The sequence below is a fragment of the Halichoerus grypus genome, chromosome 3 (genome assembly GCF_964656455.1).
Source record: "Halichoerus grypus chromosome 3, mHalGry1.hap1.1, whole genome shotgun sequence".
Taxonomy (NCBI): domain Eukaryota; kingdom Metazoa; phylum Chordata; class Mammalia; order Carnivora; family Phocidae; genus Halichoerus; species Halichoerus grypus.
The window spans coordinates 34,931,951-34,950,935 of record NC_135714.1 but is presented as its reverse complement, the minus strand read 5'-3'; the positions used below and the strand labels follow the sequence as shown (position 1 = coordinate 34,950,935).

The 18,985-nt window shown below is 40.3% G+C and overlaps 1 protein-coding gene across 6 annotated transcripts in view; it reads left to right on the top strand.

Annotated features, from left to right (window-relative positions):
• Positions 1-18,985, top strand: part of ATP8A1 (ATPase phospholipid transporting 8A1) — a 219,902-nt gene that overhangs the window by 148,085 nt on the left and 52,832 nt on the right. For all 6 annotated transcript variants that reach the window (XM_036076975.2, XM_036076977.2, XM_036076978.2 and 3 more), the window contains one exon: positions 5,681-5,853. In XM_036076975.2, coding sequence (XP_035932868.1) covers positions 5,681-5,853 — 173 coding nt within the window. The remainder of the gene's footprint in view (positions 1-5,680; positions 5,854-18,985) is intronic.

Sequence of the window (18,985 nt, the reverse complement as noted above, 5' to 3'; positions counted from 1 at the left end):
TGCCCAGTGCTTGTTTGTATTCAGACCCAAACACCAACATATAATTTGGAATAAATAAGTATCCTTCTTTCCTTTAACTCTTGCCATCTGTGCTTAGCCTTGCCGACGATACCGTTTGGGGTAGAGATAGGTGATCCTGTCACTGTAAGTCACTGCAGCCTGGAGCAAGGCAGGGAAGCCACCACCGTTAGGTGTTACATGTTGGATTACTTATCTGTAATCTTTACCTCGTCTCTGCTGGTTAGACTTGGCTAACTAGTCTTCTAGTCAGAGGCTAAAGGCTCTTATTTTCCTCTCCTTAGGGATTCTTCCACGTTCTCTATGAGGGTGTTCCTCGGATATGTTCTCAAGGAAGACTACCTGTGCTATAAATCTCTGAGAGGAATCAGGGGGGAAAAAAAACAAAGGCTAGGAGCTGAAAAAGGGCCATTTTTATGCAGGTGCTTTCTGCAACATGACACTTGGGGCCATCAAAAACACAGTTCTTAAGTGGCCCAACATGTTCTTTGCACATCTGGCCTCTGGGTTCTTCAGACTATTCCAAGCAGGGTTTTTGTCAAAATGAAAGTGACATGTTTCCTGCTATACTTTCCAAACAAATCAGGGCTTTCAATTTATTTCACTATAAAATTGTGTCAGATTTCATTGTCTAGGATGCCCTGTGTGGTTTTTATCAAAAAAGTCCTGTAAAAGCAATGAAGAATATTGCCATAAAGCTATAAGTCTCTGATTTCTTAAAAGATTATTGTTTTATTTTATTTTATTGCAGGATATTATATGAACATGTTACCTATTTTGCCAGGCTACCCCTAAAGATTAAAATAGAACTCCATCTTAAGGGCTTCTGGTCAGAGGTATCTTTATGAGGAATTCTACTGACCTAATTATCTGCCAGGCATCTTTCTTTTTCTTTTCTAAAGATATTTCTTATAAACCAAATAAATATTGTTTATTTGGCCCACTGTTATGTAACCTGGCTTGATCCCAAGGCCGTGGGATCATGACCTGAGCCAAAGGCAGATGCTTAACCAACTGAGCCACCCGGGTGCCCCAAAGCATACAACTCTTAATCTTGGGGTTGTAAATTCGAGCCCCACGTTGGGTGTAGAGATTACTTAAAAATAAAATCTTAAAAAAAAGAAAGACCATCCAAGATGTACAGCAGTTTTATAGTCAGCAAAAACAGTCCTCAAAATGACCACGCAGGAAGCATTGTAACTTCCCACAAGGTATTCTGCAATCATTCATAATTTGCTTGCTATCTCATTACAACACTTTTATTTCATTTCTTCATCAGAGGCCTCAGTCCCAAAGGGAAAGAGAGAGAGAAACAGATAAGCGACTGTACCTCATGCTCCGTTGCAGAAGTATAAACAAGTATGTGGAAAATCCAAAAGGTAGCAGTAGTCCTGTACCTGGAGGACTCAGGAGAAAGAGAGCCACGTTTGTCTCTTTGTTCACTGTTGTTAGTGTGTAGTCTTAAAAGGGAAAAACAGATCATGACAATGGGGAGAATGAAGATGCAAGAGAAAAGTGGGGGAGGCAGAGGCAAAAAAATTCTCCATTCTTCCCCTCCCTCAAGAATTAGGGAGAAAGAAGTAAAGGGAAGTTTTGAGGTTGAGGGAGGAAAGTTGAGGGAATTCTTCCCGGTATAAACGTTCTCAGTAAAGCAGGTATACGTTTGCTGAAGTGACAAGGGCCGAATTTGGAATCTTGGAGAGAAGAAAAGGTCTGGAGCAGCCTGTAGGAAACTGAAATCCACTGGGCGTGGATGAGAGTACAGATCAGTGGTCACGCGCACCCATACAAGAGAAGAGGGCTGGAACAGAGCCTGTCCACATGGTGAGGTGGTTTTTTTCCTTCTGTGTTGTGGAGACTAAGAACCGAGGAGAATGTTGGTCATGGCCTGCACTGTGAATTGGCAAGGCAGGAAACATGGCAGGAGGTCCAGGGGCTAAAAGCTTCTAATGAGCACTGGCTACGTGCAGGGCTGTGGGTAGGCAGAGTTGAGCTGAATGATTGACTGGAATGTCCACATGGGATGCAGGTTAGGGACGGCACAAACAAACCCCACTTTCCCTCCCTTACCTGGATGGCTGCCTGGTAAGGGACCTGGACCCCTGCCTTGCCCCTCGCCTGTCTGGGTCCCCAGGTTGCCTTTACGTCAGACCGTCTCTGATTAGGGCAACACATGTGCCTTATCTTTCAGCTCACAAATAAGACTGTGTAGAATAAGGAGATACAGAGTTTTATTTTGTTCTGCTCTATGGTCTTTTATCCTTTTTCTGATTTAGCTTCTCCTTTATATATTTTCACTTTCACATGTCACTAAGTTTAAACGTTTAAACATTTCCCCCTTCGGTAGCCAAAAAGAAAACAGAGCAACAGGTAATATAGTAATAAATTTATTTCTAGCTACAGGAGATAAGCTTCAATGCAATATGGCCATAAAGTATGGCTTCTAGGCTTAGGGGAGAAGCAATAAACCTTCATAAATAAAATAATTTTAAAATACTGCTGGCAGTATAAATAAGAGAAAAATATAACTTGTAACTGGCAACACACAGTCAACAACAGAGCTACTTACAAAAGAAAGCTATAAACTAAAATAAGAAAATGTTTGCAGCTTTGTTGTTGTTGTTACCTTGCACTCTAGGTGGGTGGACTGGAGAATTCACGGGGCGGGGGGACGTTTTTGACCTCCCTTCTGAAATGTTACCTCTGTTACATTTCCTGACACCTTCTGATTTGCCGAAGACCTGTGATAATCACCAAGGAAACCCAGGGGTACTGATGCTACAAATAAGAGTTCTCAACCAATTTCAAGGTGTCAGAGAACACCTTCAAAAGGAGAGAGAGTGGGGCGCACAGGACCACGTCCCAAGGGTGCGCTTAATGCCGGAGCTTGCCCAGCTCACAGGTCCCTTGACTTTCAGTCTTGTTCTGCCGCTGATCTTGAAAGAGGGCTGAAGTTCTCCTGAGGTCCATCTCAGCTTTCATTTGGGTTTTCAGCTCAGGAGTCGTGTGGGCAAAAGCATAAAAAATACAGTGGCATTTCAGTGAACAGTGCCTTGGTTTGAAAGACTGTTGAGTGATGGATTATTCTCTAAAAAAAATTAAGGAGCAAGCAAGAGAAGATCTCCATCCTTCCCTCCTTCTCTCTCTCTCTCTCTCTCTCTCTCTCTCTCTCTCACACACACACACACACACACACACACACCGTCATTCACTCACTCATATCAGAAGTAAGAACAGACAGGGAATTGGAGAGCCACCAGGAGGGTGAACTCAGAATTGATCTGTGCTCTCATTCGATACATTGATAATTCCCAAGCATTTGTCATCTTGGGCACTGTGTTTGTTGCTGAGAAATGGGGGAGACGTGGTCTCTCCCTTGGACGAACCGAGGGCCTTTCTGGCCTAGAGTGAGTTATGCTTGGCCGCATGTAGTGAGTCTGGGAGGGCTTGGCGGGTAAGCTTGGTTTAGAAGGTGGTAGACTAACTCTGCAGGGAAGGGGATTCCAGAGAGGGCAGAAAGAGGTCAAGATTGTGAAGGGAAATATGAATGAGAATTAGTTGGGCCTTGATTGTGGAGAGCTTTAATTGCCGTTCTAAAGAGTTGGGGCTTTCTTGTGTAAATGGTAGGAAGCCATAGACAAATTTTAGAGCAAGAAGAGCCGTGGTTTGTGTTCTCAATTTGTTTTATAAAGAGAAATCTCTGTTGGCGGTAAAGACGAGATGAGAGACAGATGATGAGGGCTCTAGGAAAACAGCAGAGGGACTGGTGTGGGCATTCCATTTATAATTTGCTCTGCCTGGTACTTTTCCTGGATTATGTGGAGAAAGACAAGCTAGCACAGAAATTTAATTCTGAGTTTGATTTCACCACTTCGTGGGCAAGTGTTTGTGGGCAAGGAACCTCAGTCCTGTCTCCTGTTTCTCATCGGCAGAATGGGGCTCACAGTGATGCCTCCCGCATAGGGTTGTAACACGTGTTAACTGAAACGCATTGTATGTGTGGCCCTAAGAGCCATGCCTGGTATGTGGTATGCGCTAAATATTTTATGTTACCTTTTTTTTATCAGTTCATTCATTTACTTGTTTGTTCATCTCATCTTTGCAAATTTGCTTTTAAGACAATCTAGAGTAATCTACTGTAAATTGTCATTAGTAAATTTCATTTGCAGAATTTTTCTGACATTTTCCCCTTCTTTTCTTAAGTGCTCTTGGGCCAAAATTTTTTAGCAGGAAATAGGAGGGTGAGGCCTATAAATTCAAACAGCTCCTTCCTCCCAGTGTAAAGTGTAAACAGAAAATTTTGCAAAGAACGCTGCTGTATGGTGGTCCTTAGTGTCACTGTGGGTAATGGGGGCCAGGGGAGGCATTAAGCGACGGTCCAGTATTAGGAAATTTGGGCAGGCTGACTTTATGGTACAACATGGTTCTATTATTCTGATAAACGGATTCTGAAATTCCAGAACACAGTGTGAACCACATTTGAATACGAATGCAGAAACACCTTCAAAAATCTCCAATAAAAATTTTAATTACCTCTGCCTTTGCTTCCCTCTTCATGAATGCAACTGAAGTAACACTCTTAAATTGGAACAATAATTATATCTCCCATGAATATAATAAAAATTATTATGTATTTTTATTATAGGTATATTTTATTATATAAATATATATATACATATATATATATGTATCTATTACATAAATAACTGCAAACTCAGATATTAGCATTCAGAGCAAAACTCCAGTAGGAGAGGAATCATTCCTTATGTTTCCCTGTGCAGAGCCAGTGTTCTGTTTCTCCACAGTGTTTGGGCTTTTGTAAAACAGAAAGCTGGCCCCATTAGGTTATAGGAAGAGTCTACAGCATCTGGGGAGAAAACCTAAATATCTTGCAACTTTTTGCCTTTGAAGAACTGGGAAAGCAGTTCTTGATAGAGGGAGATAAATACAACCCTTCTGTATAGTTGAGGTGAACAAAGCTCTCCTTGATACTGAATGTTTTTATTTTGCCTGAAAGTGAACTCTTCATTGATGGAAGGGGTTCTTCTATTTGATCCATCAAGATTACCAAGCCAGGTGTCCCCATCCCCAACTGAAGTACAGCATCATGAAATTATGATTGAAGTTTATAGAAACCAATTCATGAAGTGGCAAGAGATTACAAATACTGCATTTCCCTCTCTTGGTTACTGGGCATTAAGTTGCAATAGCATTGAGGAATTCTGAAAAAACACCTATAAGTTATTTAAATGATATTCTTCAACTTTTCCCCTGGATTCATGGCTAAGCAATTTTGACTAGTTCATAAATTAGGACAATGTTATTGTTTTGTAATAAGATAATTTACTGAAAATATTTTTGCAGGATTGTGATTGTGTGGTTAGAATAATGAGCAAAGCTCGCAGAGGAATCAGTGATTTGTAATCCCAACCCTGGTAGGCACAGGTGTGTGAGTTTAATAGAGTAATTTATTTTTTCTGATAACATTTGTCCAATCTCCTTTGAGGGGCTTTTGTGAGAATAAAATGAGTAGAATTATGTGAAAGCAATTTAAAATATAAAAGCACTAAGAATAACTAAATGTAGTTGCTGAACATCCTTAAGGCATCTTAGTAGAACAAATGGAAGTAAACGTTGCGGGTGTTTTTGTTTGATTTTACAGGCAACGAGGGAAACTCTTAGTCGCCACTGCACTACCCTTGGTGATGCTCTTCGAAAAGAGAATGATTTTGCTCTTATAATTGATGGGAAAACCCTCAAGTACGCCTTAACTTTCGGAGTAAGACAGTATTTCCTGGACTTAGCTTTGTCGTGCAAAGCTGTAATTTGCTGCAGGTAAGCTCTCCTTAATATTGTCAGATTTCACTAAACAGCACCTCAATCCTAAGTTCTTGATTTGTAAACTTCCTTGAAGTTATTCTATCCAGAATTTGTCACTGTCAGGTTATTATTTCACTCACTCAAGACTCAAGGTTCACAACATGGAATACAATTTAGTAGCAGAGTTTTTTTTAGGTGAGTCCTACTGATCATGAGTAATTATTGTTCATAATTCAAATCAGCAGGTTTGTTGCCATCTCCTGTGTTCCAGTTGGGTTATTTCCCTCATTTCCATCTAGGGTTTTTTCTGTAACAGTTCTGTTTTCTGCACATCAGTCTTGGCTCCTGCTTGGAGGACTTAACTTTAGGGAATGGCATGGCGGGAGGTGCTGAGTCATTTTCCTGAAGACTGTTTCTTGACTATACATTCCTCTTTCCTGTAATTTATAATATTGCCCCATTTCCTAAATTAGAATCTGTTTTAAGTTATCCAGGCTTACTCCATAGAACTACATTTTTATAAACTATTTAGCTCTAGTCCTCCCTGAACTTCTCGTCAAAGAATCTTCCCTGTATCTTTGTCGAAATTGTTCACACTAGGTCTTCCTAAAATTTCAAGTGTGTTCATGACTCTGCCCACTGTCTTCACTGTGAAACCTAAGGATTTTCCTCTTTGCCGTCAACTTACTGAGAGTCTTACCGGCTGGTGACGCCGGGTCTGTGGTGGTAACATCTCCAGCAGCTTTCTCCCTCCCCAGGGAGGTGAAATCTTAGCAGGGCTTCTGAAGAATTTCCCAGAATTTATTCTTTTAACATTATGGTTAAAATTTTTTTATTTGCTTTTATTATTATCTTAAAAAATATATTTACTACTAAAAGAATATTATGCTTTTTGAACCCTTTTTGTCTGGGCTTATTCACTTAAATATCCTGTATATAATTTGTCTCCACGTTTATAAGCCGTGCCTTGTAGGTATTTCCTAAATTTCCATTGGAACATACTTTGTGAAATATAATTTAAACCAAACTTAATAATTACCTTTTATAAAGCATCATTTCAACCTATAAAATTGTATACTCAGAATTAAAAATTGCTTATTCCAGGAACCGTATTATTTTAGTCATTTATTTTTCTTCAATGTGGTATGTATTAATAAATGTTACTATGGAGCTCTTGGAGAGGCTATTGTACACACATTTTTTTTTAAAGATTTTATTTATTTTACAGAGAGAACACAAGCAGAGGGAGCTGCAGAGGGAGAGGGAGAAGCAGGCTCCCCGCTGAGCAGGGAGCCCAATGCGGGACTCGATCCCAGGACCCTGGGATCATGACCTGAGCCGAAGGCAGACGCTTAACCAACTGAGCCACCCAGGCGCCCCTGTACAACATATTTAATATCAGTAATAATCAGGCTCTGTGCTTAATTATGAAAAAAGAATTGGAAATTATCTTGAGGATCTCATTTGCATTTTGATATCATCAATATGCTTTTTTAAAATCTGCTTTTCCAGGGACTTTGCTTGATTCCTTGCTAATCTCTTGACCAAGTCTTAGGAATGTTCAACTCTGACACACTGCCATTAGGATAATTGTGTGCCAGATCTGGTTGTTTAGTCACTTTCACTAATGGGATCACAAAGATCAACAAAAGCTTGCTCAAAAGCACAGTAAGTGCTGTGAGGGTTGGCTCCTGTTTCAGAACCAAATGGAATCCAGAGCTACTTCGAGACGGCGATCTGTTCCCTGAGTCAGCACCTGTGCGGGACCTACTGCGTGCTGGGCAGAGATGCTGCACATACAAGGCTGAGCGCGACTTCCTGCCTGCTGTCCTTCATGTCTCCTTTTCTTTTTTTCCTTTTAAGTAGAATCACAGTTACTTTGAAAGATGTGGGAGGCCGACTTTCATAATGCAGTAACTGCAGCTGAGCCTCATTCTCAGAGATTGCCTAACACGGTACCTCCCACCATTCTTCAAAAAGTGGAACCACAAAATTAAACAATAGCAGAGGGAGAGAAGAAGTAGAAAGCGATGTCAAGGGAGAAAAAATATGTTGTGCGCTTGTGAAATTCCCTCCCGAGATCCTTGTTCTGGACGCTCACAAGTCACATGGACCTCGGGGCTCCTCCAGGCCCGGGCCCCTGGGAGGGAGTCACACTCTGCCACGCACGTGCAGCCCAGCTCGGAAACTGAGCTTATAAAGATGTGTGTGGCCCCTTCCTCCCTCTGTCCGGTTTTATGTGTGTTCGAGGACCCGAAGGTCCCTATGCCGACACTGGGCTTTATTTAGAGATTTTAGGGTTTGTTGGGGGTGGTGGTGGTGTTTTTTAAGTAAAGTATCTTTCCTCAGCTTTTTTCCTCTAATTACCTTCATACTCTCTCTTTTCCCATAAGGACTGTGGTCCAGCTTCCGGGCTGGTGTTGAGAATTCCTCTAAGCCCATAATTACATCAGTACCACTGCCGGGGTTATGTCTGTGCACCTCCTTGGCCCGGCGCCTCTTGGCATTTAAACTCCTGGCACAGACCATTTTCTTGTCATTTAGCTTACTGACCTTGAAGTATAATTTCCATGATAATGCTGCTGTCACTGGTGAGGAATAGGTGGGCAATTCTGTGTATCTTTCTTTACCATTAAATGCAATTGTCGCTCCAGGCTCCTCAGAGGATTACCATCTTCCCAGCCCCAGGAAATTCTCTATTTTATACTCCAGTAGATCAGACACTCCAGATAAATACTGAATACTACTTCAAACTACGGTGCTGTTTCACACCTTTGTTTGTGTTCAGCCTGGCTTTCTGGGTATGCCCTTCAAACCACTTTCTGATCTTTTGTCCATCCTCACGCGAACATAATTCCAAGTCTGCTCTCTGCTGCAGCCTTCTCTTTGCCACAGCAGAGTGGGAGCCAGAGGGGCAGGCCTTCCCGTCACGGGTAACGAGGCTCTCCATATTAGTTCCATCTTCAGGATCGCGGCAGCCACTTTGGTCCCAGACATGATCAGCATAAAGGGCGGAAGGCAGTTTTCAGTGTTGGCCTAACTGACACCGTCAGAGAGATGAGCCTCTTCCCTCCAGAGCCCACAGCTGAATTGAAAGAAACAGTTGTTCTCTCCGTAGTCACTACGTCTCTTCCCACCGCTTTCTGAAGAGACTATTCAGACACAGAAATAATCCCCTCGTTCCAAAATTATTCAGGGCTTTGGAGTCTGGTTTTGGTTTACAAAAGGAAGGTTTCATGTTATACCTCAAGTTTTTTTTTTAAGGAGGTAAAACCCAACAAGTAAGATGAAATCTGTCTTTATCAGCCCCACAAGTATATTTCTATAGATACCGTGCAGCTTCTGTTTTTTACCTCTGTGCCCGCTTACTCTACAGCCTGAGTAGTTTCATAGGAAATACGCATCTAATGTCAGAGGAGTTTCTGATAAGCTTTCCTGGTTATCAACATAGTCTCCTTGTGGCCCTTCTTTTCCCTTGCTCAGGTATACCAATTGTTATCATTGGTGTGATCAGATACTTTTGAAGAGCACGAAAGCTGTGGATCATTCCCCCCTCCAAAAAAAAATACACATACACACCAATAGGTAAAACTGAATGCACCATTTTAGGGGCTTCACAGACCCCCTGAAACTCTTGGACAGGTAGGAGAGGGAAAAGCTTGCTCCAAGACTTGTGGAGATTTATGGGCACAGCTTAAATCAAGAACTGTTCTAGCAAGTGGCATTTTGTCTGAGGATTCATGAAATTCTTGTTCAAATTTTTACCTCTCTGGCACTTTGGATACCAAATGGAATTTCTCTGGCTTTGGTTTTCATGGCCTATAAAATGAAGAGCTTGGCATACAGCAATGATTCAAATCCTCCACAGAGCCTGGATGTCTAAGCGGCTAAGAGTAGGGCTTCTCTGCCACGGAAAGGTGGGAGATCCATGCACACACGCACCCTTCCTTGGTAATTTCCTTCCAGCTTGAAAGTTTCTGGGCCAGAGGACCCCCTCCTAGGCCTTTCACTTTCTGGACAAACCCTACTTCTGTGGGCCACTCTCTGCTGGGAAGGGTCTGTCTACTGCTTGGATCAGGTTAATTTGGGGAAGCATCTGTTCTACCTCTTTTAATATTCCCTCCAGAAGAGGGTGGGAGTGTTGCAGTGGAATATTGCTGTGTGTTAAATAGCATGTGGTTTCTGAGATCCTCATCAGTTCACATAACCCAGCCTTTCAAAGAATTTTACATTTTTTCTGTAGTTGTCAGTTTCGTTTAAACATATTTTGAAACTTATGTTCTGTGACAGTTGGTTGAAAATTGGCCTAGAGCCTCCAGCTTTTAGACTGTCTAGTAATCACCGTTCTCGTACATAATTTATGTACTCATGTCTTCTGAAAAGCAGAAGTTAAATTGAAGTAAGCATTTTTCCCTACTTGCAACATCTCTAATCAAAGTTTAACCCCCTTTTAGGCCATTTTCCCCATAGTGCATAAAAAAACACTTGACTTCGTGGAGTGTCGTCACTCAGGAGTGGCATTCCAGGCAAAACCTTTCACCTCGGTCTGATCAACGGGTCCTCCTCAAAGAGGTCTAAAGGGACACTTCGAATACTTTCTGTCATAGCATGAGTGCATTAAGTAAAGGGTCAAGACAGATCTACTTCTCGAATCTTTTGGGATTGTCTTAAACTTTAAGGATTTCTCTAAATAAATGTTCTACTTAAAGAGTAGTTATAAAGCACAAATGAAGCTCATAAATGCTCCACAGACATTCCTTTAAAGAGAAATGCTTGTGAACACCGTCGGATGCCAAGCAGATGTTTGGCTTTGAGAAGACTTACAAACTGTTAACGAATGTCAACCCCATATTTGCTTCCAAGAAAACATGAGTAAATGTTGGAAATGTTGAGAGAATATTTCTTTCATACATGTATGGCTAAAAGAGGACACCCTGAGTAAATTTTATAACTTCATAAAATGGCCATATTTTGCTTTCACATAATATAATAAGCTGTTCAGCCCTGTCTCTGTCTCATTTGCTGCCCTCTCTCTACTGAATAATGTTAAAGGAGTGGTGAGGCCATGTTACAGCCTGTTAGCCACTTAGGATGTACACGTCCCCACCAGGGAAGTCCATATTTGACAGCAAAATTTAGATTAGTAAATCTAAACACTTGAGAATTCCACTGCAATTCAACATTATATAGTTTTAGATGTGATCAGTTTAGATAAACTGCCATCACCCAACACACACACACACACACACACACACACACACACACACACACACCCCAGTTAGAATTGCAGATCATATCATTCTAATAAAATAGAGTTAACCTGCACTGGAAAGTACATGAAGTATAAGCATGCAACTTGGTGAATTTTCATAAAGCGAATACACTCCTATATCAAGTTCCTGAGCATGACCAGCACCTCAGAAGCCCCCTCGTGCTCCCGTTAGCGTTATTATCCTCCCAAGAGTAACTGTTATCTTGATTTCCATGATCATGCCTCTTAAATGGTATCTTATTCATTTCAGTCTTTTTCTGTTTTCTATCTTGCTAACTTGGAATAAGTGTATATATCTTCCATAACTACATTCAAATTCTTGATGATGCTTTTCTGTTCAGCAATTTTAAGTACAGACTCTGCAGCTTCCCAGCAAGGCCTCCCTAAAGCTTTATATAAATCAATAAGTCAGCACTCTAATGTATTCTTCAGTCAAAAACAAATCCACCTATGGGCACCTGGGTGGCTCAGTTGGTTAAGCGACTGCCTTCGGCTCAGGTCACGATCCTGGAGTCCCTGGATCAAGTCCCGCATCGGGCTCCCTGCTCGGCAGGGAGTCTGCTTCTCCCTCTGACCCTCTCCCGTCTCATGTGCTCTCTCTCTCATTCTCTCGCTCTCAAATAAATAAATAAAATCTTAAAAAAAAAAAAAAACAAATCCACCTAATAGATTACGTGCAGTTCTCCTTCAGTTCTATGGTGATAGAATAAAGGACTTCATTTTCCAGTTTGTTAAGGACATGATATATGTAACCTACAACATTTCTTCAATCTGTCTGTCTTCTGACCTGATTTTATGTGGGAAAGGAAAGAAGAATTACTTTGGTGTAACTGGGTCTCCTTGAACCCATAAGATTTCTAGTGATTACCTTCTTTCTAATAAACCCATCTGAGCCATCCCATTTAGGGCAAGTTAAAGGCTTGGCATTTTAAGCCAGGCTAGAATTCTAAGAGTCAAGACCAGGTAGGATGTAAGCTATGACTGTTTAACAGCTGTAGGGCACGGAGTCGAGAGAAGGGAGAGACTGCATCCTAGGGGGAAATGATCTTGGAAAACAAAAGGCATATTACCAAGGGAACAGACACAGAGACAAGAAATGCATATAAAACAAGTTTTAAGTTAAGGCATGAAAGAGGAGGTGGTCCCAGATAGCATTTTCCAAGAGGAAGGGAGTATTTCATGGAGCAAAGGTGGGTAAACTTTCTTTGTAAAGGGCCAGATAGTAAATATTTTAGGCTTTCTGGGCTATCCGGTCTCTGTCATAGCTACTCAACTCTGCCATTATAGCATGAAAACAGCTCTAGACAAAATGTAAATGATGGGGGTGGCTGTGATCCATCATAGACCTTAAGACAGTCAAATTCCATCAGTTGTTCCCTTTATGTTGTGTGCTTTTTGAATTAGTAAGAACTTCCCACTCATAAAGATATTCTCAGACATTTCTTTTGTTAACTTCACAGCTTTCTGTTTTCCATATAGGTCTTTAATCCATGTGACAATTATTTTTGTATATCTTAGGAAGAAGGGATCTGATGTTACTCATTTCTACATAGCAAATTCTCCCAGTACCATTTTACTAAGCAATCTACCCCTTTCTCTCTGCTTGCGATACTGTATACTTTAGCACTCAGGCTCTGGGGCCAGACTTTCCAGAATCTAAGTCCAAGCCCTACCTCTTCTTGTTAGCTGAGCCGTGTGTTGTCTAACTTCTCCAGCTTTAGTTTCTTCATTCTTGAAATGGAGTTAAAAATAATTGCTCTTCGTCTGCCTTTGGCTCAGGTCATGATCCCGGAGTCCTGGGATTGAGCCCCGCATCAGGCTCCCTGCTCAGCAGGAAGCCTGCTTCTCCCTCTCCCACTCCCCCTGCTTGTGTTCCCTCTCTCACTGTGTCTCTCTCTGTCGAATAAATAAAATCTTTAAAAATAAAAATAAAATAAAAATAATTGCTCTTAATTGGACTCTTCAGAATTTCTTTTAAAGGATTTCTGTCTTACACTTCTCAGCTTATACATCTGTATTTTATCATTCATTTTGCTGATTTCAACAGTTTACAAATAAATGGTTGGATAAACAGAAAAAAAAATAATTGCTCTTATAGAGTTGTGAGGAATAAATGGGTTAATATGTGTATTCAGTGCATTGGTAGCTATTATTAAAAATTATGTTACTCTTAGAAATCTATCAAATTTTCTTTTATATGGCCTAATTGAATATTTCTGGTGAGAAATCATACATAAAGATTCTCTCTGACATCATGGCTTTTCCTATGGCCTGAATTCTATTTTGTCTTATATTAATAATGCTAACATGGCTTTCCTTTGTTTTGTATGTGCCTTGTCTTTTTCTTTTTCCTAAACCCTTATGTTTAATACTGTCTCTAAATCCACACTGCTTAGGGTTGAATCCTGGCTTCACCACTTACTTGCTCTTTTGCCTTAAGTTATATAATTTTTCTATGCCTGAATGTCTTCATTTGCAAAATGACAATAATAGTAACCTCTCTCTTCTAGGGTTCTTCTGAGAATTGAATGAATTAAAACAAGTAGAGAGCTTAAAACATAGTGAGCAAATAAGTGTTCTATTAGTTCTTATTTTAAAGTATGTCTCTTAGACAACATATATTGGTGGATCTTTTTGTTTTAATCTAATCTGAGAATCTCTTTCAGTCAGTGAATTTAACCCATTTATATTTATTATAATTATTACTATGTTGGCCTCATTTCTTTGATCTTATTTTGAGTTTTTAATTTATTTATGCTTTTTTGTTTCTTCTCCTACCTTCCACTGTCTAAATCAGATTATATTCTACGGGTTTGCAAGCTTTACAATCTATATTCTATGTCTGGTTATTTCTAAGGTTTTGATAACCATATTTTTGCTTAATGTCTGTATGTATTAGTATGTCTTTCTTTCCCTGCCCCCCTCCATAAGGAGACAAGAACTGAAGATTTTAAAGTAATTTTGTGTATGCATCCAGTTCAGTCAGATCTTATTTCTTTTGTAAGTAATCTGCTTTTTCTCTCTAGAAACCTTTAGAAATTTTTCTTAATCCTAATTTAACCATAATGTGTCTAGGAGTAAGTACCTTTTTCTTATATTTCTTCTTGGGACTGTGCAATCCTTTTTAATAGAAGAACATGTTTTTCTTTAATTCTAGAAAATTATTCTGTTTCATTCTGTCCCTCTTTATTCTCTTATTGACTCCCATTATGAATAGACACCTATATTTTTCCATTTCTTTTCATTTTTCTCACAATCTTTCATTTTCATTTAATTTCCTAATTAAGTGAAACATTTAATTGAGACAGTTTTTTTAATTTGAACTTCCAGGCCCTATTATTACTATTCAGTTTACTATTGGCTTTTTTATTGTAGCAGTTATATTTTTATATTACTTATTTTCAGTTCTTCATTATAACTGCTTGTTCTGGTTTCATGTTTTTAGTATCTTCCCAAATCCTGCCAAGGTTTTTTTGTTTGTTTGTTTTATTGTATTTTTTAAAAATTCTTGTTGTATCTGTTTTTACTAGCTCTACTTTCTTATAAGTCATTGTAATTTCTTCTGTACTCACGATCTTCTCTTGTTTTCCCTGGGAGATATTTTTCCTTATTTTCCCTAATGGCAGTAAAGTCCTTTGGGACAAAGGTGACAGCTACATCCGAACTTGAGGTAGAGTTGGAGACAGGGCTCAGTCTGAGCTTCACAAATCCCTGTTTTCCCCTTGTTCTTTTGCCCAAGTATTGCTCTTGTTAGAAGCAGCCAAGTTTTGGTGGAATTACCTAGGTAAGGTAACATTGAAGGCTTTGTTAACACACCCATGTCATTGGTACCTGTCACTGCCTGGCTCCATGGCCTGAGGTTGACTAGAAAGCTCTAACTTTCCTGTTTCTAGATATGAAGTGGGAATTTTCCTGGGGTCTTAGTTTTAGGGCACTGGGGATACTCCTGAAATTGGGGAAGTCTTTCAAGGATGTTATTTGGGGGAGTCTGAGTTTCCACAAGCTCCATGCCTACATCAAAGTTTTCAGTTACAGTGAGAGAGGAGCCCCTTTGCTCCACCTAGCCCACTCTCACCTCCCTGACACTGGTCAGCCTGGGCTCACACAAGGCACCACTGGGAGTGAACAGTACAGCTGAAAAGCTTTCCCTGCCTGTGTGTTTATCTATGGCCCCTGGCACACCACTCTTTCCTTCTACACCATTTACCTTCTGACAGGTATCCACTACTTCATGTTTCCCCCAAAGGTTTCTCATAGATTTTTACTAAGCGCGACCCTCAAATTTACCACACTTCTTTAGCTCCTGGCATCTTCAGGATTTTATTTCCATTTCTGTCAGTAGCCAGCACTACCACTCGTTTCATCTTCCACTAGGTATTTGTAAGAGGAGAGAGAAGTCTTTGGTGAAACCCATCCACATAGGAGAGAATTCCCAGGAGGGAGGGAGGGATGAAAGGAAAGGCACGCTGGTTTCCTTACAGCCTAAGGAAGTTCCAGTCCTTCCTCACCCAGAGTCACAAGAAAAGGGAAGAGAGTCAGTGCCTATGTGGGCTCCAATCAGATACCAAGAATGGAAAGAGATGGAGGCCATAGCTCTTACCACTCTAAGAGCAAGGTCACAAAAGAGCAGAGCTAGAAAGGGGAAGCATTCTAGGCCTTCTTAAGTAGACATGCTTGCCAGGTGGGAGCGCACCATTCCTGTAGGCAAGGGTCGCTAGACAGAAATGTAGCTGGACCTTGTGCCATGCAGGAGAGATTTCTGTCTCTCTCTGCCACTTATGTCTCCTTGGAGCAAGAGTCCGTAGAGAGACCACTGTCCTATATATAGGCTCATAATATCAACTCCTGGTACAGTAGTTCAATAAAAGTTCTTAAATTAATAACTTTTAGGGGCAGAAGGAAGGTCCTAAGATCTTGTACTTTCTTCTCCTTTCTCCTCTTTATATTCTTCCATAGAAATTTCATCACGTACTAAAGGATCACTTGATGAGTGAGTAAATGGCCTGAATGCACATCCCCAGCTCTGCATTTTTTTCTAAGCTTAGTTCTGACTCTTCATTCAGTATATTTAATGATGCTGCTAGGATATCCCACTGCTCTCTCAACTTCCGAGGGTCTAGAACTTCCCTGAGAATTTTCCTCTATAAACCTTCCTGCCTTTTCTATTAACGTTTAGACCATTATTTTCTCTGTCACTCACATTTGAAACCTCCAGGTCATCTCTGATCCCACTTTCACTCAAAACCCCTTACTGACCCCATGTGTCCTTTCTTTTCATTTTCTTTTCAATTCAGATACATATATAGAGATAGGAAAGGGTATCTACCTTTATAAAAAAAGATACATTTTGGTGGGCAATCCAAATTAATATATTTTTTAAAGATTTTATTTATTTGAGAGAGAGAGTGAGCACAAGCAGGGGGAGAGGGAGAAGCAGACTCCCCACTGAGCAAGGAGCCTGATGCGGGACTCGATCCCAGGACCCTGAGATCATGACCCGAGCTAAAGGCAGCTGCTTAAGGACTGAGCTACCCAGGCACCCCCTTATAGCAAGGAAAATTTTTTTAAATGGTTGCTGTAAAAACAATAGATCTTTTCAACTGATTTCAGCTTGACTAACCTGAGTCCCCTTGAACCACATTCCCCTCCCTAAGACATGCTGTTGGGGCCCACAGCACATCACCCCCAGAGCTGGACGGACACTTTTCATGAGTTGACTTGGTGCTTGCTTACTAAGCATCAGTCAAAATTGTTGCTAGGAAAACTAGGTATAATGCTCTAGGGAGACTATCTGAGTTGTTTAAAAAAATTGCTTTTAATCTAGAGTGTAAGAAAACAATAAACTGAGGTGGAGGCATCATTATATTCTGATTTCCACTTGAATGGAACCAACCATGGATTGCGCCTCATGAGTGAGACTTCTGCCACAAAAAAATATGCAGAATCTCAAAAAGCCGACCCCTGTGCAAAGTAGGTTCTTTGCTCTATATCACAAGTTTGTATGTTTATGAGTTAAATGTTTTATGTATGTATATTTTACTTTTTATGAATCCCCACTTAAATCAGACATCTTTTTTTAAGCAACCAACTGCTATGTCAAGCACATCAGATACGAAGGCTTCCACAGTCTCTTGAATCTTCTTCCAAGCCCATTGTCTGCTGTTAGCTTATAGATGCTCCTGCTAGTAACAGTTGCAGTGTAACCTTGGGGAGGCCTCTCACTGTAGCATCACCTTTAAAACACACACACACACACACACACACTCTCATTGTTCTTGGCAAGGGGATTAATAGTCCGTTTTTAACACCTGAGTTAACCACACTCACAAAGTTGGTGAAAGTCCTCAGCCAATTTTAATTTGGGGGCATTGAAAATTGTAGTGTCAGGCAGAGAAAATAGTGGTTGGTTGTAATAGCCATGAAGAAAGAAAACAGAGTTGAGTCCAGCTCTTTTCTGATGTTGCTTTAAATCACTACTATTAGCTCACCATGCAGAGATTTCTCCTTTATTACACATTCAGCCGATGAAAAAAAAATACCACTGTTTTCTAGCTCCGTCAATCCCATGGTGTGACTTCACAATTATGTACATTGTGAGCCTGTTAAATTGTGAAGGAAATTTGATGAATGTTTTCAAATGCTTCTCTCTTTTCATGTCCATTTCCCATTTGCTGTTTAGATCATTTCTTGGTGAGCATTCTTTTTTGACATTTACTAAATGTCACCTCTAGTCCATGTCTAAAACATTGGCCTAGAGCCAACAGGCTTACCAATTTATATTAGCCTGTTAAGAAAAATTAAATAACATGTGAAAATGAAAGGAAAATTGCTTCAAAGAAAAATGGGGGCCAACCGTGAAAAAGCCCATAATGGCTGCTACTCACACCCATTCGCTTGCTGTGTTCACAGTTGGGTCATTTTGTGCTATTGCCAGATTCTGAAAGGAAATCCAAAGAAAGAATTAAACATAATTCTTTCATATAGCAACCATTTATTGAGTACCTATTCTGGATCAGCATCAGCAATACAAAGATGAGGAGACTGGTTCACTCTGCAAGTAACTCACAGTCTCATGTAATGATTCTCAAACTTGAAATGAAAACTGGGCTGCCCTGATGGAAGGCTTTCAGAAGGGCAGAAAGGCCTCCTATCTGTGCTAGGAATTATTCCTAAGGAAATAATCAGGAAAATTGCAAGATGTCGTCTTTCAGAGTAATGGTCTCCATTCTTATGTAGAGTAATAAATGACTTACCAGACGTTCCAGCAGATATGTATTAGACACCTATTCCACTTCATCTTGATAAAGAATTAAATGAGTTATTTTTCTTGACCGCTAACATGGTGTGTGTTAGTTGTTTCTTCGTATTTAATTACTGTTTTCATAGTTCACTGACTCAGTTCACTGTTTAGTTTTCCTCTTTTAATTGGCAGTAACTGTGGATGATATAGTGATGACGCTGATGCGTATTGTCTTTGAACCCTTCCCTCATTGTCATGGGGTTTATTTCTTAAGTGGCTTTTAAAAGTCTGTGGTACACTGATCCGAAGTTAATACCAAATATGATTTTAGTACAAATGCTCGTGTTCTCTGTTCCTGATCCACGTCTGTATAAAAGGTTGCTTGATTCCACTTGGCCGTTAGTAACTTTGGAAGAAAATTGAGGCATGTGGACTGTGTAATCAGGCATTTGGCGTTTATTTGGTTGATTCATCATGGTATTTGAGCACAGGTCGAGAGGTTAGCCAATTCCCTACTGTTAATTTGAGTTCTAAGTTGTTTTAAATGTATATCTAGTAAATTATCTAAGAACTGCTTCCAGAGGCTCAAAACTTTTATCTTCCAGGTACAGTATAGGATTTAATTAGTATAGTAT